The 22,881-nt window shown below is 42.3% G+C and overlaps 1 protein-coding gene across 1 annotated transcript in view; it reads left to right on the plus strand.

Annotated features, from left to right (window-relative positions):
- The window catches only part of IREB2 (iron responsive element binding protein 2), a 47,682-nt gene extending 25,053 nt beyond the window's left edge, over positions 1-22,629 (plus strand). The window contains exons 10-22 of the mRNA XM_038767063.1: positions 522-622; positions 2,160-2,276; positions 2,808-2,967; positions 5,396-5,531; positions 8,086-8,170; positions 9,142-9,298; positions 9,562-9,686; positions 13,391-13,495; positions 13,882-14,024; positions 14,790-14,937; positions 15,025-15,147; positions 15,721-15,906; positions 21,006-22,629. Of these exons, the coding sequence (XP_038622991.1) occupies positions 522-622; positions 2,160-2,276; positions 2,808-2,967; positions 5,396-5,531; positions 8,086-8,170; positions 9,142-9,298; positions 9,562-9,686; positions 13,391-13,495; positions 13,882-14,024; positions 14,790-14,937; positions 15,025-15,147; positions 15,721-15,906; positions 21,006-21,116 (1,697 nt within the window). The 3' untranslated portion in view covers positions 21,117-22,629. The remainder of the gene's footprint in view (positions 1-521; positions 623-2,159; positions 2,277-2,807; positions 2,968-5,395; positions 5,532-8,085; positions 8,171-9,141; positions 9,299-9,561; positions 9,687-13,390; positions 13,496-13,881; positions 14,025-14,789; positions 14,938-15,024; positions 15,148-15,720; positions 15,907-21,005) is intronic.
- Positions 22,630-22,881: the final 252 nt, after the last annotated feature.

Genomic DNA, 22,881 nt, shown 5'->3' on the forward strand with positions numbered 1-22,881 from the left:
AATTGGCAACATATAGAGACAGTCCCTACCCAACAGTGGGCTCCCAGTCTAAAAGGGGGAGACAGAGAACTGAACCAAACATACTAACAAAATAAAATAAATAGAATAGATATGTACAAGTAAAATAAATAAATAGAGTAATAAATATGTACAAACATATATACAGTTCTATGGGTGTCAGTTCAGTGTATCTGCTTGGCTGACTGATCGGGCATGGTAGGAGGCTTTTTCCATTCTTCTATCTGCTTCTGATCGGGTTGACCACCGCATAGTCCCTGAAGTCAGACGGACTGAAGGCAGGACGGAGGTATTTGGACCACATTATTGCCAACACCCTTGGGCAGCCGCAGCTACCAATTAACAAGACCTCCAAGTTGTCAGGCAGCACACCCAATAAACTGAAGAGAGGAATACGTGTGCTTGTGGAAATGAATGGTAGAACTTTAAAGAAACGCAAAAATTTTACTGTATTTTCGAAGATTATCAACAGACTGCTTTGCTTTTTTTTTTTTTCCCTTTAGGTTTTGACCGGGCTAAGCTTGAGTCGGTGGAAACGTACCTTAAAGCTGTGAAGTTGTTTAGAAGTGACGAGAGTTCTTTGGAAGAACCTGAGTATTCCCAGGTATTCCAAAAATATTTTACATTTCAGGTTGGAATTTGGCATTATACTTTCAGAGTTTTCATTTGAATAAGTAACCACTTGTTTCTGTGTTTGGAAATGGTTACTTTACAGAGCGGGTTATTTGAAGGTCAGGATTGGTAATTATTATTCAGTCCTGCAAATAAAATTGATCTGCCCTCTAGTCCTTTAAGTATATTGTTTTTGTATGGGGAAATTTGCATTAAATGCCAAAAAATAACTCTCTCACTCTCAGTTCTCTTTTCAGAATCTAAACTTTAATTTCAACAAAATTGATTTTCTAAGACTTACCAAAAATGTTTTGAACTTAATTTGAATTCAAAAACTCATGCCTGCCACAAAATAACTTAACAAAAACTACATATTTAGCTTTTCAGCACTTATAGATAGCAGCTAGACCAATACAAAACTCACAGATTTACCATATTACCAAAGTTTCTGAGTTAAAACAGAGGTCCTCAGATGCAAGTTTTCATTAGAACCAAGCTAGTGTAATACCAGTTATTTTTTCTCCTATCCCTTTCTAAGATGATTTAGCAGAAAACCATAATAGTAATTGTGGTATTTGTTTAAGATTTTACTATGTTTCAGACACTTCTAAGCACTGGGTTTGATACAAGATAATTAGGTTGGACACAGTCCCTATCCCATATAGGGCTCAGCTTCTTAATTCCCATTTTACAGATGAGGTAGTTGAGGTGCAGAGAAGTGAAGTGATTTCCCCAGCATCACACAGCAGACAATTGGCAAAGGTGGGACTAGAATCCAGGTCCTTCTGATTCCCAGGCCCATGCTGTATCCACTGGGCTGTGCAGCTTTCTATATTCAAACTGACAGAAACATTACCCGGGTGTTTTAGAAAATTTTAAAAATTCACCTAGGATGTATGGATTGAAAAATAATAAATCTTGGTAAAACCTAAATCGATCTACAACGCCTACATTGGTAAATTAAATCTGCTTCTACTGTATTAGTTTTCATTTTGCCCTTGAGGGAAATTTCATAAAAGAAGGATATTTTCCTTCAACCCACAGAAAATAACATTTGTGCAAAAAATTAAGACTGAACAGGGACCGTGTCCAACCCAACAAACTCATATCTACCTCAGCACTTAGGACAGAGCCCGGCAAATGCACCCTCCCCTCAAAAAAAAAAAGGGGGGGGGATATTTCCATGGGTCCTCTGAGTGAGTTTTTTCTTTAGGTTAAAAAACAAAAAAACAGTGTTTTTTAGGCCTCTAATCACCTCTGGAATTTCTGGACATTTGATTAATTGGCATGTTTTGCTTTGGACTTAGAAATAATTTGTGTAGAAAACTTTAAATGTAAAAATAAAATGGAAACCTAATTTAAATTGGATTGTCATACTTTAAAAAAAAATGCTAACTTAGTTTTCTTCACTTCATCATCTAGGACAACTAATGAAAAATACTTAGCATATGAATGTGTACCTGTTTTTGAGACAAAAAATGCTTTGCTCATAAATTCTGACTCTTCCCCCAACTTCCCACCGCCTCCAGGTTATACAAATTAATCTGAGCTCTATAATTCCATCGGTCAGTGGCCCAAAGAGGCCACAGGACAGAGTGGCTGTGACAGATATGAAGAGAGATTTCCAGGCCTGTTTAAATGAAAAGGTAAATGTTCAAAGGGCAGCTTTTGTTGATGTCATCTGTAAAGCTCTTATCAGTCTTCTGTTTTTGAACCAAACTACGTGTTCATATAATTTTAAGAGTAGAAATGATTTATATATGCAGCAAACTGTTGCTTAATATGACTTGTCAGGAACCAGGAAATGAGATTCACCCACAGAATAGGCCTTTCCTGGTCTTGATCTTACCCTTAGATCTGTTGTCACCAGACCTCTTTTGAGATTAACAGTTTGTAGATGGCAGTATCATATCCCCTAGTCTGTTCTTCCAGTTTCATTCTTTGGGTTTGCGGACATCCCTGAGGTTCCCCAAGGCGTGAGGTATTATAGATACGTTATTCCACGGCTGCTGAACATTAGTTGAGCCTCGCGATTCGGAATTACCTATGATGAATTTAGAATTGATTTACTTCCAACCACATGAGGAATTGCTAAACCTTTTGAGAAAGTAATTGTAATGGAAGAGGGTAAATGAACTGAATTGTTTGGGTAATGGTTTGTACGTAATATTTATTAGGTTGGCTTTAAAGGCTTCCAGATTGCAGCTGAAAAACAAAACGATATCATGCCTATTCAGTATGAAGGAAATGAATATAATCTCTCTCATGGATCTATTGTCATCGCAGCAGTAATCAGTTGCACAAATAACTGCAATCCATCTGTCATGCTTGCTGCCGGTATGTAGTGACTGGAGATCCTAAAGCTTCTTTATACCCATTTTTGCTTTTCCCTTTCATATTGAGCCCAGTTCTCCCAGGGTCTAAATTTACTCCTTACTTTTGAAGAGCATTAACTGTCAGACCACTATTAATTATGGTATTTGTGAATCATTGCGCCAGGCACTGGTTTAAATTTGGGGATAGATCTGACAAATCTGTCCCACCTGGGGTTCACAGTCTTCCGGGGAGGGAGAACAGGTATTTTCTCCCATTTTCCAGATGAGGAAAGTGAGGCACAAAGAAGTGAAGTGACTTGCGCAAGGTCACAAGGCAGGAAAGTGGCAGAGCTTGGATTAGAACCCGGGTCTCCTGCCTCTGTCCTGTGCTCTTTCTGTTAGGCCACACTGCTTCTCACTATCAATTAATGGTGTTTGCTCAGCGCCAGTTGTGTGCAGAGCACTCTACTAAGCACTTGAGAGAGTACCGTACAAGAGAGTTGGTAGACGTGATCTCTGCTCACAACGAGCTTACAGTCTTGAGGGTACTAATAGCAAGATTATGGGCTTGTGAGATAGGGAGGGAGCAGTATTGTCTACAGTGATAGGAGAGGTGGAGAGGACAGTTTTAGGTTGGGAAGATGAGATCTGTTTTGGACATGTTAAGTTTGCATTGTTAGCAGCATATCCAGGTAGAGCTGTCCTATAGGCAGGGGGAAATGCTGGACTGCAGAAAAGGAGAAAGGTCAGAACTGAGAGGTAAATTTGGGGATCACCTGTGAAAGGATGCCATGAGAGTGAATGAGTTCCCCGAGGGAGTGGTTGTAGATGGAGAATAAAAGGGGTCCCAGAATTGAGCTTTGAAGGACCTCCACTCTCAGGGAGTGGGAGGCAGAGGAGGAGCATGCAAAAGATCCTGAAAAGGAGTGGTCAGAGAGACCAGGGGAGATCCAGAAAAGGGCAGAGTCAGTGAAACCAAGGCTAGATAATGTTTCCAGGAGAAACATTATTGCTGAAGCCAGCTGGGAGTTCTAAAAGGATTAGGATGGAATAGAGGCCATTGGATTTGGCAAGAAGGTCATTGGTAACCTTAGAGAGGGCAGTTTCCATGAAATGATAGGGGCAGAAACCAGATAGGAGGGCATCATGGAGAGAATTGGAAGAGAGACAGTGGAGACAGCAGATGTAGACAACTCTTTTAAGGAGTTTGGAGAGGAATGGTAAAGGGGAGATGGGGTGATAACTAGAGGAAGCTGTGGGGTCAAGGGAGGGTTTTTTTAAGTTAGAGAATTCATGAGCATGTTTGAAAGCAGTGGGGAAGAAGCCAATGGAAAGTGAATGGTTGAAGATGGCAGTCAGGAAACAAGAATTCGGGGCAAGTGTTTGGATAAGGTATGATCCATCCTTTCTTACCTCTGCCTATGGTTGGAGGCGTAGGTGGAGGCAGTAGATTTTGAGAGGAGGTGGGAGGTCTCTTGCGATACTGCTGGAAAAATTGGGAGAGTCCAAGAGGGCGCAGGAGGAAGCAGGGGAGATTTTAGGGCGATAGGGGCCGATGGGTGAGCGGTCGGCGATGAGGTAAATGATCCAGGTTGTTAGGCTGGTGCTCGAGGAGTGAAATGAGCATGGTGCATTGGAATAAGAAATGAATGAGATTAATTAGGAGTGGGTAAAGTGATCGAGTACTCCTCCGATGGTGCAGAGCTGGATGGGCAACCACTGGAGGTTTTGAGGAATAGGGAAACTTGGACTGAACGGTTTTACAGAAAAATGATCTGGTCAGAAGAATGAAGTATGGACTAGAATGGGGAGAGAGATGAGGCAGGGTGGTTAACAAGGAGGCTGATGCAGTAATAGTCGAGCCGGGATAGGGCAAGTGCTCGGATCCTGAAGTAGCATTTTGGATGGTGATGAAAGGGCGGATTTTAGCAATATTGTGAAGATAGAACTAACAGGATTTGTGGACATTTTGAATGAGAGATGTTGTCTTTTGAGGCTTACTCTGTAGTTTTTGTTTTTACTTTGCCAAAGCAAAGAGAGTGTGTCCTGGACAGATCATGGGCCTGGAGTTAGAAGGACCTGGGTTCTAATTCCAGCTCCACCACTTTTCTGCTGTGTGGTCTTAGGCAGGTCACTTCACTTCTCCATGCCTCAGTTACCTCATCTGTAGAGTGGGGATTAAGACTGCAGCCCCCACGTAGGACATGGATTGTGTCCAACCTGATTCGCTTGTATCTACCCCAGCTCTCAGTACAGTGCCTGGCACATAGTAAGTGCTTAACAAATATTATAAAACAGCCACAAAGAAGCGAAGATATAAGACCGTGAGGGGTGGAAAGGGCATTGGAAATGCAATCATAATCCCATTGTGTAAGAGTTCTGTTGGTTAGATGTGCCGGAAGCATTTGAAAATATTTAATCACACATTGAATCTGTTGGCTTTTCTCTAGGTTTATTGGCCAAGAAGGCTGTTGAGGCCGGCCTGCAGGTTAAACCTTACATAAGAACAAGCTTGTCTCCTGGCAGTGGAATGGTTACACATTACCTCAGTTCAAGCGGAGTATTACCATATCTTAGTAAACTTGGGTAAGTGTCGGTTACTCTTGAGAGTTAAAGGGGTAAGGGAAAGAATCAATTAGTCATATTTATTGAACACTTACTGTATTCAGAGCATTACTCAGAATGTACTAATTAGAAAACAAAAGAGGCTATTATTTACTCTGAACACTGACAGCTGATTTATTCTAAGAGTTGTGCTTTAATAGACACAGAAGGCCTTTTAACAATAACTGGTATTTAAAGTGCTTTCTGTGCCAAGTACTGTACTAACTAAGCCCTGGGGGTAGATAAAAAAAATATCTATTTTTGTACTAAGCGCTTGGGAGATTACAAGTATAACAGAGTTGGTAGACACGATCGCGGCCCACCGTGAGCTTGCAGTCTAGAGAGGAAAAGTGAATACATGTAACATTCGCTGTTGTCTTAATTACTGAATCTGTTGAATTTTTTGAACATTTTGCAAATTGTTGGAAATTATTTTGGCTTCAGATACATAGGATGCAAATATAAAAGTTGCTTTTTCCATGGTAAATTCATTTAGTTTCCCTCAAAAACCAGGTTGCTAGCATTCACTTCATGCAGTCATATTTATTAAGGGCTCACTGTGTGCAGAGCATGAGCAACCTTTGGGCAGAAATACTGTGTCTTTTCTCTAAAATCAAAATTATAATCTTTTGGGTGGACATTATAGCCTAGTCGAAAGAGCACAGGCCTGGGAAACAGTGGCCCTGGGCTATATCGCTTGCCTGCCTACTGACCTTGTGTAATCACTTAATTTCTCTGAACCTCAGTTTCCTCATCTGTAAAATGGAAATTAAATGCTATTCTTTTAATTTAGGCTGCAAGCCCCATGTGGGACAGGGTCTGTGTCCAACCAGATTATTTTGTATCTGCCCCCAGGGCTTAGTACAGTATTTGGCACAGAAAGCACTTTAAATACCAGTTATTGTTAATAGGCCTTTTGTGTCTATTTACGCACAGCTGTTTCTTAGAATAAATCAGCTAGCTGTCTCTTAGTGTTCAGAGCAAATAATGGCCTCTTTTGTTTTCTATAAAATAGTAATCTGGAAAGCGCAACCAAGGAATTGACCTTACTGTTCAGTTTTACTATGCTGGCATTTAGGTCCTGACTGTTTTTAAGTTTAACCTGTTAAGAATTAAGTGCGGTCACTTAATAGTTTGTTCATCGGTGTTTTTGTAAATTTAAAGCAAAGGAGAGTAGTGTTCTTACATTGGAGAAGCAGCGTGGCTCAGTGGAAAGAGCACGGGCTTTGGAGTCAGAGGTCGTGGGTTCAGATCCCGGCTCCTTCAATTGTCAGCTGTGTGACTTTGGGCAAGTCACAACTTCTCTGGGCCTCAGTTACCTCAACTGTAAAATGGGGATTAATACTGTGAGCCCCCCGTGGGACAACCTGATCACCTTGTAACCTCCCCAGCGCTTAGAACAGTGCTTTGCACATAGTAAGCGCTTAATAAATGCCATTATTATTATTATTATTGTTATTATTTCAGCCTAAAAAGTCCCTAAATAAACCTGCGGTGGGCACTACGTAAATAGATTGAGTGGCTAGGTGAAACTGCCTGATTTGGATGTTGCCCGAAGTGTTTCAGAAAAGTAAACACTGAGAGGGGAAAGGTCCTGTTCCCTTCTTCATTTTGGCCATCTCTTACCACCCACTGGCCAAATAGGGCCAGAAGGGATCCTGGCACCCAGGAAATTTAATAGCTGAAGGACCACCTTGTTTAGGCAGGGGGGTACATATCTGCCAAAATTCATCTGTCCATATTAAGACTTCAGATCACAGGCTTAACCGTGCGTGCACTACCCTATAAGCATGGCCTAGTGGCAAGAGCACGGCCTTGAGAGTCAGAGAACGTATGTTCTAATTCCTGCTCTGCCACTTGCTTGCTGTGTGACCTTGGACAAGTCACTTCATTCCGGGGATTAAGCCTGTGAGTCCCCCATGGGACAACCTGATTACCTTGTATCTACCCTAGTGCTTAGAACATCATCATCATCAATCGTATTTATTGAGTGCTTACTATGTGCAGAGCACTGTACTAAGCGCTTGGGAAGTACAAATTGGCAACATATAGAGACAGTCCCTACCCAACAGTGGGCTCACAGTCTAAAAGGGGGGAGACAGAGAACAAAACCAAACATACTGACAAAATAAAATAAATAGAATAGCTATGTACAAGTAAAATAAATAACAGTAAGTGCTTAATAAATGCCATTAGTATTATTATCTTCTCTTTCTTCACTCACTTCCCTCCTGTCTGCTTAGAAAATTGTTAGACCCAGGCAAGATGTCGTACTGGGAAAGCAGGGGTTAATTCCATCATTCCCTGAACTGGAGCCAAACTGAATTCCAGAGTTTTGGCCCAAGAGAGGATCTAATGTGGATATAAAAGCTTTTTTTTTTTTCCTCCATTGGCCTTGGGGTATTAATAGATAAAAGAAGGGAATTAAATTGATATGGTTTTAATATCATGCGGGCTGTCCAATTTATATTAAAGTAGATTTCAAAATTTTGGAAACTTTACTGTCATTTCAGGATGTTCTTTTTTATGTTTTCAGATTTGAAGTAGTTGGCTATGGGTGTTCAACGTGTGTTGGAAATACAGCTCCCTTACCGGAAGCAGTTCTAAATGCAATAAAACAGGTAAAATGAATACATCAGCATGATGGGGATATGAGAAACTGCTTTTCTTGAGGACATAATGACTGATTGTTAAATTGGCTATTACCTAATGTAATGAAATATTCTTGAAAGACTCTTCCAGCACTTCTATGCTGCTCACAGCTGCTAGGAAACAACGAAAGAATGATCAATCAATCAATCAATCAATCAATCGTATTTATTGAGTGCTTACTATGTGCAGAGCACTGTACTAAGCGCTTGGGAAGTACAAATTGGCATCACATAGAGACAGTCCCTACCCAACAGTGGGCTCACAGTCTAAAAGGGGGAGACAGAGAACAGAACCAAACATACCAACAAAATAAAATAAAATAAAATAAGTAGGATAGATCACTAGTTTATGTGAAGCAAATGTTAATTTCTGATTATACTGTGTGAATCCTGCCACTTTTTTCACTGGTTTCCATGATTTGCTGTGACACTGAAGGCTATTCAATCTCTCTTGCTTTATTCATTCAATTGTATTTATTGAGCGCTTACTGTGTGCAAAGCATTGTATTAAGTGCTTGGGAGAGTACAGTATAACAGTAAGCAGACACATTCCCCACCCACAACAAGCTTACAGTCTAGAGGGAAGACAGATATTAATATAAATAAATAAGTTCCAAGTAAGTACTGTGGGGCTGGGAGGGGGGAATGAATAAAGGGTGCTTTAATTTCCCGTTTTAAAAAGAAGGGACTAAAACCTGCTCATTCTGCCGTACAAGGTCTTGTGGAATAATATGCCCGGATTAATGGTATAATTTTCTCCATTTAAAAATTAAAGCACAGTATAACTTCTTTGTGCTGCCCAAGGCAAGTCCTTCAGTAACCCGAGTAAAAATGTATGCCGTAATTTGGGGGTTTTACCCAATGTTATACATTTGGCTTGAATCTGTGCAAGTTGGTATCTTCACAAATTACACCTTTATTATTTTTTATATTATTTACAGGGTGATTTAATTGCTTGTGGGGTTTTGTCTGGAAACAAAAATTTTGAAGGTCGTCTTTGTGATTGCGTCCGTGCCAACTACCTTGCCTCACCTCCTCTTGTAGTGGCTTATGCCATAGCAGGCACAGTTAACATAGACTTCCTGACAGAACCTCTAGGTAAATTTTATTTCTTATGGCTTGCTTTTTCCAAAATTAAAATGCAGTCAATGAAGTTGGATCATTAATTTGGTTATATTAATGAAAAATATGCCTTTGGTAATATCAGAAGTTGCATGTTTTCTTTCTATTTTTGGCTGTAAATTTTTAAACAGGCTTTTCCATTTTTACATCTGGAGCTTTTTTTTTGAAATTATATTGTTAACAAGACTGCAAACATTTTTTTCCTTACATTGAGTTTTATGTTAAAATCCGCACCTTAGGTACTGATTCTAGTGGGAAAGATATCTACCTACGTGACATTTGGCCTGACCGAGCAGAACTTCATCAAGTGGAAGAGATGCATGTTATATCGTCTATGTTTAAGGAATTGAAAGAAAAAATGGAGGTATTTGTGAATTAAATTTTGTAGTTTAACAATGTCTTAATTTTTCTGTTTCCTGATCTTTACAAGTACAATCAAACTTTAATTTCTTAGTGGATTAAAGAGAATTGACATTTTGAATGAGCACCTACTGATGATGAAATATTCCTATTGGGGAAGAAATCTCTGTAGTGAGAGAAAAGCATGGCTAAGTAGGAGGGAGAGCCGAGTAAGTGCATTAAAGTAAAGACTGTGTGCTTGATGAGGTGAACAGGTAAAATTTCAGGTTAAGGGGAGAGGGTAGCGCTAGTTTTAGAAAAATGATCGAGGAAACAGTGTTGTTTAGGCTGGAGAGGGGAGAGACTGAAAGCGGGAAAATCAGGCCAAAGTATGACAGTTGCCTGGATCAGTTCATTGACCTTGTGGATAGAGGGAAAGGTACCTATCTTGGAAACGTAGTGGAAGAAGGATTGACGGGATTTGTATCTTACCTCCTTCCCTTCCCCACAGCACCTGTATATATGTTTGTACATATTTATTACTCTATTTATTTTGCTTGTACATATCTATTCTATTTATTTTATTTTGTTAGTATGTTTGGTTTTGTTCTCTGTCTCCCCCTTTTAGACTGTGAGCCCACTGTTGGATAGGGACTGTCTCTATATGTTGCCAATTTGTACTTCCCAAGCGCTTAGTACAGTGCTCCGCACACAGTAAGCGCTCAATAAATACAATTGATGATGACGATGGTGATGACTGACTGGATCGGGGGGGATGTTGAGAGGGAGGAAGGAGTTAAGGAAATGCCAACGTTGCCAGGTGGAGAGACAGGGAGAATGCTGGTGGTGTCATTTGGGTTGGTGACAAAATGGAGGAGAGGATTTATGGACGATGATGAGTTTAGTTTTAGATGTAGTGAGCCGGTGATGCAGAAGGGATAACCAGGCTAACGTGTCCTGGAGGCAGAGATTGCAGAGAAAAGTCGTAATAACGGTAATAGTATTTAAGGCCTTGCTGATTGTCAAGCAGTGTACTAAGTCAGAGGACGTGGGTTCTAATCCTGGCTCTGCCACTTGTCTGCTCTGTGACCTTGGGCAAGTCATTTCACTTCTCTGTGCCTCAGTTACCTCATCTGGAAAATGGAGATTAAGACTGTGAGCCCCACGTGGGACAACCTGATTACCGTGTATCCGCCCCAGTGCTTAGAACTGTGCTTGACACGCAGTAAGCGCTTAACAAATACCACAGTAATTATTATTATTAAGTACTGGGGTAGATACAAAATAATGAGGGCATGCTAAGTTTCTGTCCCTCAGGGGCTCATCTATTGGAGGGAGAACAGGTATTTAACCTCCGTTTTACAGATGAGGAAACTGAGGCACAGAAGTTGTGACTTACCCAGAGTCATATAGACAAGTGGCAGAACTAGGATTATGTCCCAGATCTCCTAACTCCCAGGTCTGTGCTCTTTTCATTGGACTATTCTGCTTCCTAGAAAAGTTAGGGCTAGTGAGGTAATTTTGGAGGAGGTGGTATTTATTTATTATTTATTATAATGGCATTTATTAAGCGCTTACTATGTGCAAGGCACTGTTCTAAGCACTGGGGAGGTTACAAGGTGATCAGGTTGTCCCGTGGGGGGCTCACAGTCTTAATCCCCATTTTACAGATGAGGGAACTGAGGCCCAGAGAAGTGAAGTGACTTGCCCAAAGTCACACAGCTGGCAATTGGCAGAGCCGGGATTTGAACCCATGACCTCTGACTCCAAAGCCCGGGCTCTTTCCACTGAGCCACGCCGACCCAGAAGATAGCCTTAAGGGACACCCACAGATTGATGATGGGAGGCAGGGGGAGAACCAGGAAAAGACAAAGAAGGACTGCCAGAGAAGGGGAGAACCGGGAAAGAGCTGTGTCAGAAAAACCAACAGCAGACAAGTGGCGGAGCCGGGATGAAAACCCAGGTCCTTCTGACCCTCTAGACTGCAAGCTCATTGGGGGCAGGGAATGCGTCTTGTTCTGTTTTCCCAAGCACATAGTACAACCTGCGCATCAGGCAAAAACTCCTCACCCTGGGCTTCAAGGCTGCCCATCACCTCACCTCCTCCTACCTCACCTCCCTTCTTTCCTTCTCCGGCCCAGCCCGCACCCTCCGCTCCTCTGCCGCTAATCTCCTCACTGTGCCTCGTTCTTGCCTGTCCCACCGTCGACCCCTGGCCCACGTCCTCCCCCGGCCTGGAATGCCCTCCCTCTGCCCACCCGCCAAGCTGGCTCTCTTCCTCCCTTCAAAGCCCTACTGAGAGCTCACCTCCTCCAGGAGGCCTTCCCAGACTGAGCCCCTCTCCCCCTACTCCCCTTCCCCATCCCCCCCGCCTTACCTCCTTCCCCTCCCCACAGCATCTGTATATATGTATATATGTTTGTACATATTTATTACTCTATTTTACTTGTACATATTTATTCTGTTTATTTTATTTGGTTTATATGTTTTGTTGTCTGTCTCCCCCTTCTAGACTGTGAGCCCGCTGTTGGGTAGGGACCGTCTCTATATGTTGCCAACTTGTACTTCCCAAGCACTTAGTACAGTGCTCTGCACACAGTAAGCGCTCAATAAATACGATTGAATGAATGAATAAATATAGTGCTCTGCACACACTAAGCACTTAGTAAATATGATTGAATAAATGAATGACTCCCTGGTTCCTTCCCTTCCCCACAGCACCTGTATATATGTATATATGTTTGTACATATTTATTTTTCTATTTATTTATTTATTTATTTTGCTTGTACATATCTATTCTATTTATTTTATTTTCTTGGTATGTTTGGTTTTGCTCTCTGTCTCCCCCTTTTAGACTGTGAGCCCACTATTGGGTAGGGACTCTCTCTATATGTTGCCAACTTGTACTTCCCAAGCACTTAGTACAGTGCTCTGCACACAGGAAGCGCTCAATAAATACGATTGATGATGATGGTTCATGCTGTATTAGCCCACGTTGCTTCTCACTTCACTCAGTGAAATGAAGGGGATGGAAACCAGTTTTTAGGAGGTTGTTGGAGGAGAGGAAGGGAAGTCAGCAGGTGTATACAACCCATTCAGCGTGTTTGAGACTGGGAAGAGAGAGATGGACAGTATTGTAGGTTACAGAGATCAGAGGGAGCTGTGAAAGATGAGCAGTCAGAGAGGGAAGAAGATTGGACACAAGTGCTTTTAGGTGAGAAGGGATGGAGTCAGGCGCAGATGGAGGGGGTTGGTTTGGAAATAAGATGGAGATTCCCTGTTGAGAGATGGCCGAGATGGATGAGAAGGAGTTGATATGTGCCGGGGAGGGAGCTGGTTGGGGAACTCATACCTTATGGCGTCAATTTTGTCAGCACAGTAATGGGAAGGTCATTGGGGTGAGCAATGGGAGAGCAGGGGGCCCTGGGGACTTCAGGAGTAAAAACTCTAGGATGTTTGATGGGGCCAGGGGACATGGGAGTCAGAGAGAGGAAAGTGATATCACTGAGCAAGGGATGGCAGAATTGGGATGAGTTTGAAGATTTCTGTTTTCAGCCTCTTGTAGCCATGACCCGGGTTGGGGACTGCACTAGAGAAGCAGATCGTTGCATGGTTCTCAAGCTATGAAGGACTAAGCCCTCAATATTCAGAATTTTAGGGTTGTGTTTGAACATTACTTTTCCCTAAACTTCTCGCATAATAACTGTAGGCATTGTTTATCTCCACAGAAAGGCAATAAACGATGGAATTCCTTAGATGCACCAGATTCAGTCTTGTTTCCCTGGGATTTAAAATCCACTTATATCAGATGTCCATCTTTTTTTGATAAACTTGTAAGTATTGCATTTGTAAGTAAATTTTGTTAGTGATTTGTCCAGACTGAGATAATGTGTCAATGAGCTTATATAGCCTATTCCAGTTTGTTTGTTTTTCTAGCCGGTGTTCATATTGGTGGTTGTGAGTAATTCGTTCATTCAGTCGTATTTATTGAGCGCTTACTGTGTGCAAGCACTGTTCTAAGCGCTTGGGAGAGTACTGTACAACAGCTAAGCAAAGGACCGTTTGTTTCTCTCAGATGGATAAAAGAAATGCTTGCGTTCATTAATGCTTTCGAGACCGGTTCTCAAATTGCCATTTAACAAGTGACCTGTTTTCCTGGCAACTTTAAAACTAAAAATTCTGGATGGAAAATCATGAGTATCTTTCATTTTTCGTAAAGGCCAAAGAACCATTGTCGCTGGAACCTATTGAAAAGGCCCACGTCTTGCTCTATTTGGGAGATTCTGTCACTACAGATCATATATCTCCTGCTGGAAGCATTGCTAGGAGCAGTGCTGCTGCTAAATATCTGACAAACAGAGGGTATGTATTCTAGTGTTGACCCCATATCTCTGTCTGACAAGTTAAATGGCTTCTGACCGAATTTCCCAGTAAACAATTGATATTTGTGATGATCAATTGTTTAATGATCATTGTTTAATTGTTAATCATTCGAAGTAGTTTGTACCCGTAGTTATTCAAATCATCACTGCTACCTTCAGTGGAGGTCCTGTTGTCTAAATAAAACCTAAGGAAAAAGTTTGAGCTTTCTTAAAATCCCGTTTGGTAGAGTAATTAGATTTATACTACCCAGAATTCAAGCTGCTTCTTATTCCCTAGCACACCATTAACCTAGATACACGGAATCATATTCTTAGGGGTCTGGTTCAAAATTAGAGATTTTAGGAAAGGACCTGTTGGGGTAACTCAGTAACAAAGATGGTTTTCTTCTGCTTGCAATTTATAATGTTTTTACTGCAAACCTAATTTAACAGTCATATACTGGGGATTTTTAAATTTGGACTGAAGACTTCAGTAGTCATCTTAGTGGTCATTTTTTTTCTTTCAACTTCCAACTTAGTGATTGGAACCTAAACTATTGTCAGGGTTTGAGTGGGCATTTCTCTAGGTTTTTTTACAACTTCCAACGTGTAACTTTAACACTGAGGTTTTGCCAGTAGAATGTCCCAAAAAGTAAATTACACAATTCAGATACTATTAAATTTCCTTTGCACCCCTTACCATGCCCTCTTCCTTGCCAAAAAATGTGCTCGATGCCGTTTGATGGGTTTACAATTGATTTTGCAGCCTCACTCCTCGTGAGTTCAATTCTTACGGGGCCCGAAGAGGAAATGACGCTGTAATGACGAGAGGCACCTTTGCCAATATCAAGCTTTTCAATAAGTTCATCGGAAAACCAGCTCCCAAAACAATTCACTTTCCGTCGGGACAAACGGTGAGGGTCTATGTTCAGTTTAAATAATGTTGCTAACTGTGAATCAGAGCTGGCTCTAAGGATTTCTTTTCCTTTTGAAATCTGCAGTTAGATGTATTTGAAGCAGCGGAGTTGTACCAGAAGGAAGGTATCCCGCTGATCATTTTAGCAGGAAAAAAATATGGGTCGGGAAATTCAAGAGATTGGGCTGCCAAAGGACCATATTTGCTGGTAGGTTAATTTCCTATCCAACTCATATTAGCTGTGCACTCATTTAGGTGTGAACAGTCATACGATCTTCAGTTTCTTAAATATAAGTATTTGGGGGTTATTTGTTTTTTAGAATATGTATTTCATTTGTTTTGATAGCTATCAATATGTAAAGTGTTTGGGTCCAAGATTTGTATTGAAAATAGTTGGCTAAATATTAGACTCCCACATGCCCTTCTGGAAAAAGGAAGGGAAGAACTTTAACTAATTAGTTTATTTTTTTTCCTTTTTTTACTGTAAGGATAATGGGCCAACACCTGGAGGGCCGTTATTTTTACTTGTTGGTACTTATGTTATTAAATATATTTCCCTGATCCTTCATTGTAGTCCATTTATATAAAAAACTGGATTATGCACTTATTCTTTGAAGCAACCAAAAGTTGGAATTACCATTTTACAAATAGGGAATTAAGACTTCTTGAACATGGTTTGTTCAGAGATTGAGAAGCATGGGAGTTATAACTCTTCAGATAAAATGAAATAATTTTTTCTGTTACCAATGTTTGTGGGAAATGAAAATTTTGTTTCTTCCAGGGTGTGAAAGCTGTTGTAGCTGAAAGTTATGAAAAAATTCATAAAGATCATTTGATTGGTATTGGCATCGCTCCACTTCAGTTCCTTCCAGGAGAAAATGCAGATTCTCTGGGCCTCACTGGGAAAGAGCAGTTTTCCCTAACATTTCCTGAAGATCTATTTCCAGGAATTACATTTACTATAAAGGTAGACCTGAATTTCTTTTATTTCTGAATGTGTGAGTTCTGAGGTGCACTGCCAAAGAAAGTTGAGATTTATTTAAGAAGGAAAATCTCTTCTAAACGTACTGTTTAGCAAATGAAATCTTAAGCTCTCTTTTAAGTATCAAGAGTGACATGGAAGCTGCTGTGGCTCAGTGGAAAGAGCCCGGGCTTTGGAGTCAGAGGTCATGGGTTCGAATCCCAGCTCTGCCAACTGTCAGCTGTGTGACTTTGGGCAAGTCACTTAACTTCTCTGTGCCTCCGTTACCTCATCTGTAAAATGGGGATTAAAACTGTGAGCCCCCCGTGGGACAACCTGATCGCCTTGTAACCTCCCCAGCGCTTAGAACAGTGCTTTGCACATAGTATGCGCTTAACAAATACCGACATTATTATTATTATTATTATTATTCACTCAGTCGTATTTATGTACTGCTTATTGTGAGCAGAGCACTGGAAAGTACAGTTCGGCAACAGATAGAGACAATCCCTACCCAACAACGGGCTCACAGTCTCGATGGGTGAGACAGACAACAAAACAAGTAGACAGGCATTATTAGCATCAAAATAAATAGAATTATATATATACACATCATAAAATAAATACAAATATACACAAGTGCTGTGGGGCGGGGAAGGGGATAGTGCAGAGGGAGGGAGTAGTGGCGATGGGGAGGAGGAGCAGAGGAAAGGGGGGCTCAGTCTGGGAAGGCCTCCTGGAGGAGGTGAGCTCTTAGTAGGGCTTTGAAGGGGAAAAGAGAGCTAGTGAGGAGGGAGAGCCAGGCCAGAGGTAGGACGTGGTCCAGGGATCGATGGTGGAACAGACGAGAACGAGGCACAGTGAAGAGGTTAGCGGCAGCAGAGGAGCGGAGAGTGCGGGCTGGGCTATGGAAGGAGAGAAGGGAGGTGAGGTAGGAGGGGGCGAGGGGATGGAGAGCTTTGAAGCCAATAGTGAGGAGTTTTTGCTTCATACGAAGGTTGATAGGCAACCACTGGAGATTTTTGAGGAGGGGGGGGTGACGTGCCCAGAACGATTCTGTAGAAGTCAATCAATCAATCGTATTTATTGAGCGTTTACTATGTGCAGAGCACTGTACTAAGCGCTTGGGAAGTACAAATTGGCAACACATAGAGATAGTCCCTACCCAGCAGTGGGCTCACAGTCTAAAAGGGGGAGACAGAGAACAGAACCAAACATACCAACAAAATAAAATAAATAGGATAGAAATGTACAAGTAAAATAAATAAATAAATAGAGTAATAAATGTGTACAACCATATATACATATATACAGGTGCTGTGGGGAAGGGAAGGAGGTAAGATGGGGGGATGGAGAGGGGGACGAGGGGGAGAGGAAGGAAGGGGCTCAGTCTGGGAAGGCCTCCTGGAGGAGGTGAGCTCTCAGCAGGGCCTTGAAGGGAGGAAGAGAGCTAGCTTGGCGGAGGGGCAGAGGGAGGGCATTCCAGGCCCGGGGGACGACGTGGGCCGGGGGTCGACGGCGGGACAGGCGAGAGCGAGGTACGGTGAGGAGATTAGCGGCGGAGGAGCGGAGGGTGCAGACTGGGCTGTAGAAGGAGAGAAGGGAGGTGAGGTAGGAGGGGGCGAGGTGATGGACAGCCTTGAAGCCCAGGGTGAGGAGTTTCTGCCTGATGCAAGAGAATCCGGGCAGCAGAGTGAAGTATAGACTGAAGTGGGAAGAGACAGGAGGTTAGGAAGCTTTCAGTTGCATCCCCAAAAGAAGACATTTTACATTTACTCGGAAGGTGAGGCTGAGGGAGGTGTGGATGTTCATATTTTATGTAGTGAGATGCCACTGCAACTCAGAATTAAAGGATCCAGAAAACTTCAGGAAAGGGCCCTGAGATGGTTCCACTGTTCATCCCATCCCACCAGCCCTACCAGTGGCCAGGATTTTTCCCTCAGTGCCGGTGATTCCACATGCCTGGCAGGGAAGGCAGAGGCCATAACACATCCAGGACCCAGAAGCATTTCTTGCAGTGTATACTGTCTCCCTCTTCCATGTTGCAGGAGTTAAAGTAACTAAATGCTAGGGAAAGTGGAGGAAACCACTGTGGCCTAGTTGATCATCATCATCATCAATCGTATTTATTGAGCGCTTACTGTGTGCAGAGCTCTGTACTAAGCACTTGGGAAGTACAAGTTGGCAACATATAGAGACAGTCCCAACCCAGCAGTGGGCTAACAGTCTAAAAGACTGTGATGATAGATATCATCATCATCATCATCATCAATCGTATTTATTGAGCGCTTACTATGTGCAGAGCACTGTACTAAGCGCTTGGGAAGTACAAATTGGCAACACATAGAGACAGTCCCTACCCAACAGTGGGCTCACAGTCTAAAAGGGGGAGACAGAGAACAAAACCAAACATACCAACAAAATAAAATAAATAGGATAGATATGTACAAGTAAAATAAATAGAGTAATAAATATGTATGTTTAGATAGATAGTTGATAGAGCATGGAGCACAGGCCTGGGAGCCAGAGGCCCTGGGTTCTAATCCCGGCTCCGCCGCTTGCCTCCTGTGTGTGACTATGGGCAAGTCACTTTACTTCTCTGGGCCTCAGTTTCCTCAACTGCAAAATGGGGTCTCTATACCTGTTCCCTCTTCTAGTTAGACTGAGAGACTCATGTGGGTCTGGGACTGTATATGGGCTAATTAGCTTGTATCTAGTACTGAGAAAAGTGCTTGACACATAAGCGCTTAACAAATATCATAAAAAAAGTAAGGAAGTCCCTGCCACCAGGAGAGATTAAGAAAAACGATGTATTGCTGATTGTGCCACATGGAAGGTGCTGGAGAAAGGAGCTATTTTTTGAAACACTTTTTTCCCCCCCTAGCTTCCCCAACTTCTTGAAATTCCCAAATTATCCTTTCTTCTCCCCTTCCCTTACACTTGCTCTTATCCCCTCGCACCCAAAAAACATTGGGAGCCCTAAGGAAGTGAAGTCTTTCTAGATTCTGGAATATGAACTAGTTTGTAATAGGGGACCTAGTGAAATGTCTTTCTAGCTGTTTGCTTTCACTATACTGGTTGCTTTTTTGATGATCATACAATCCATGCTATTTACTGAGAACTTACTGTGTACAGAAAACAGTACTAAGCACTTGGGAGAGGACAGTATAACCGAGCTGGTAGACATGTTCCTCATCCATAACGAGCGTATAGTCTTGAGGGGGATACAAGCGTTAGTATAAATAAATTACAGGTAGGTACAAAGTGCTGTGGGGTTGAGGAAGGGATGAATAAAGCGGGCAGTTCCATTGCAAGGGCAGTAACTTCCTGTATTCTTTGTTGGTTTGCAATCAAATTCTCCCACCACCACCCCTCTCCCAGTACCCACCAGAAGTCCACATATGCTGGGGAAGAGATACGAAGGACTGTGTTTGATTTCACTGCACATGTCTGAGCTTATGCCTGTGTTCTTGTGAAATCAAAGATGAAAGGGCCTCCATTCTTTGCAGGGATTCTTCAGACATATGGGAGTGTTACAATACACAGATGGGAAAGCACAGCCTTTAGCCAGTTAAGCCGTCCCTCCCAACACCACAGGGAGACCGAGTTCTGTCAGTTCTGAGTTACCATGGGACTTGCCCACAGGGCCGTCTCACTTCTCTGAGGCAATTATAGCACAGCTGCTGAATTAATTGAGCATTCACTAGAAGAAATCAAATAGAGGCTTGTTTTGGTAAATCCATAGCTCGTTCTGTGATGGCACATGAAAGTCTCACTTGGTTTTGCTCACTCATCCGTGGTGGGATCCCCGTTTGTGTCGTCTTGGCTCCGGAAAGTCAGCCGCAGAGCCAGAAATTAAAACCACTTAATTCTGGCTGCACATCCATCATTATCTCTCAACTACCAATAAGGAACCAGACTCTCTTACACAAGCATTTGGAGAGGACACGGCAACGTGCCCTTGGGAGCTTCCAAGAGAAAAAGGCAGCTTCGGTTATTCGTTCAGAACAGGTGGTTGCCATCCGTGGAAAATCATTACTTTAGTGGCAGCTGTTTTCATTTCCCCCTCCTCGCTCCTCTCCCTCCTGACATGTTTTTTTTTTAAGCCACATGGAGATGGCACAGAGGAACAGAGAAAATTGCAGCTGCTCTAACAGAGTTGTTGTCACAGCATATCTATCCCTAGCAGGGACCGTCTCTATATGTTGCCAGCTTGTACTTCCCAAGCGCTTAGTACAGTGCTCTGCACACAGTAAGCGCTCAATAAATACGATTGAATGAATCCCCGAACATGTTCCCAAATGACATTTTGCACCTGCAAGTGCACACATCTTATTGGGATGGGACCTATCTCTCCAGAGGGGCAAAATTGGACTTTTTTTTTCTTTTTTGGTATCCGTATAGCTCCCATTATGTGTTGAGCACTGTTTTAAGTACGGTTGTAGATACAAGTTTATCATATTGGATACAGTCTGTCTCACACAGGGCTCACAGTCTGTAGAAGGGAGTCGGAATTAATCCCCATTTTACAGTGAAAGAACCTAAGGCACAGAGAAGATAAATGACTTGCCCAGGGTCACTCCGAAAGCAATCGACAGAGTCAGGATTAGAACCCAGGTCCTCCGACTCCCGGGTCCCTTCTCTTCCCACTATCCCACACTGCTCCTCGACCTGTTAGGGTACCTGACTCTTAGTACAGTGCCTGGCACGTAGTAAGCACTTAACTAATATCATTATTAATATTATTGTTGCTACACTACTGGTGAACCAAATTAAGCAGTCATGGTCCCTACCTTTCCAGAGATTATAGGCGAATGCTGGTGACATTCAATATAGAGAAAATAATATTGAACAAAGACAATATGAGACGAGCTAAGTACTCCTAAAACAGAGAGGAAAAAAAAAGGAGCCAGGCAAATACAGACAAGTTTTGAATTAGTTTTGTGGGTAGAAGGAAAACGGAGAGGAGAGTAGGGAAGGCGTGGTATAAGACAGTGTAAATAGTTCGGGTTTGGCGAAACCAGATAATCTGGATAATCCTTACCCCCTGAACCCTCTGGCAGAGTGAAATAACACTGTTTTGTTTCTGTTTGTTTACTTTAAAGACAAGCACTGGAAAAGTATTCAGCGTGATTGCTTCATTTGAAAATGCTGTGGAAATAACATTATTTAAACACGGTGGAATATTAAACTATGTGGCCCGAAGATTTTCATAGTATCCACTGACTACTAGATACCTTTCTTAACTGGTTACTCAGCAAATGCCTTGTGTGGACCCAGGAATCAGTACCATGGAACAGCAAACAATTCCAGTGCTCTATTATTTTTATCCATGGATGTAAATGATTGTGAATCATCGTAGTGACTGCAACAAGAACCTTCTTGATTTTAAATACTATACGACTGGTGCTATTAACATTGCTAAAAGCGTAAGTGTGTTGTGGAAGAGAGTTGTAAGTATTGGGGGGGGGGGGATATTTTATCAGATCACTTTGTAAATAAACAAGGCAGAATTTGAACCAAAATTGTGAAAATTATTCTGTACTAACCTTCTTGCAGTTGTTCTTGTTTATTTTTTGCCCCTATAAAACTGTCTACTGCCGTGTGTTGGTTTTAAAGGTGGCGGATTTGTAGTAGGAGAAGCAAGCATGACTTTCTCAAATCGGAAAGCTGGAAAACAGACTTTCAGGTTTTAATTAGACTGGGAGTAGTCAAAATTGATGTGACGTGTGACTTTTTCTCCTTTTGTTCGTAATGAAAGCCAGGGCTTCCCTCAGCAAAGAATATGGCTCCTAGAGACTACAAGCCCTGCTACACCATATGCAGTCCCATCAAACCCAAAGCTGCTCATGTACATGAAGGATGGTATTAAACCACAATGGGACTTGTATTGTGCGTGGGAAACACCCGCATATTAAGAGAAGATGAATTCGGACTCTTCCGATGTGCAATCCCAACTGTTTGTTCACTCAACCTGCAGTTAGGCAAAGCTTGAATATCATCCTATTACAAGAAGTGCAACTGGGCAGTTGCCTTCCATGTGCATTGCAGCGATTTCCAAGTAAATGCTGGTTTTAAAGTGTCATCGAGTCCAACAGGTTCCCTGATGACGTCTGGGGGATTGGGATTGGGTTGCGGTTGGAGTAGGATCCTGGATCTCTAGGGATCCAGTCAGAGCAGGGAGAGGAGAGGAGGAAGAAGAGGTGTTGACAGGGAACCGGGAAGGTAGAGATACAAATGAGAAAAACCACCACCTCACCCTTCCCAAACAGGAAGAGAAGGCTGAAGAGCCAACGTGAACCACCATGCTACTGCCGCAGCCGCGCCAGCCAGTTGGATCGCGTTCTAATGAGATGTTAACGGATCAAGAAAATCCCGTGGGCTTTCTAGTGTTGCTAAAGAACTAAAATGCGAAAGGTTTTATTTTATCAAAGGATTATTCATCCACCTCCTCCCACCTTTCTGACGTGGCTTTTCATTTTGGCAAGTACTTAACCTCCATTTTGAATATAACATGAGTGGCGAATCCCTATGTGCTTCTTACCGGTTTTAATTTTGGTTGCCCTTGAATTATTTATAGTACCTTCCTCTGCTTTGGAGCGTCCTCCGTTCCTTACCCTGGCTCGGCATTCATTGAGATGTCATTTTAGAGTGTTAATTTTAGAGAAGCAGCGTGGCCTAATGGAGAGAGCACGGGCCCGGGAGTCGGAATGACCTGGGTTCTAATCCTTGCTCCGCCACATGTCTGCTGTGTGGCCTTGGGTTAGTCACTTCTCTGGACCTCAGTTACCTCATCTGTAAAATGGGGATTAAGAGTGTGAGCCCCTTGTGGGATAGGGACTGTGTCCAACCTGATTGACTTGTCTCTACTTGGCACATAGAGCTTAACAAGTACCACAATTATTATCATTATTATTACTGTTACACAAAGGTGGCTGCCATAGGAGAACTGTATCTGCCGCTGTCATTGAGTGTAATGCT

Source organism: Tachyglossus aculeatus, chromosome 26 (assembly GCF_015852505.1).
Source record: "Tachyglossus aculeatus isolate mTacAcu1 chromosome 26, mTacAcu1.pri, whole genome shotgun sequence".
In the NCBI taxonomy this organism is placed as follows: domain Eukaryota; kingdom Metazoa; phylum Chordata; class Mammalia; order Monotremata; family Tachyglossidae; genus Tachyglossus; species Tachyglossus aculeatus.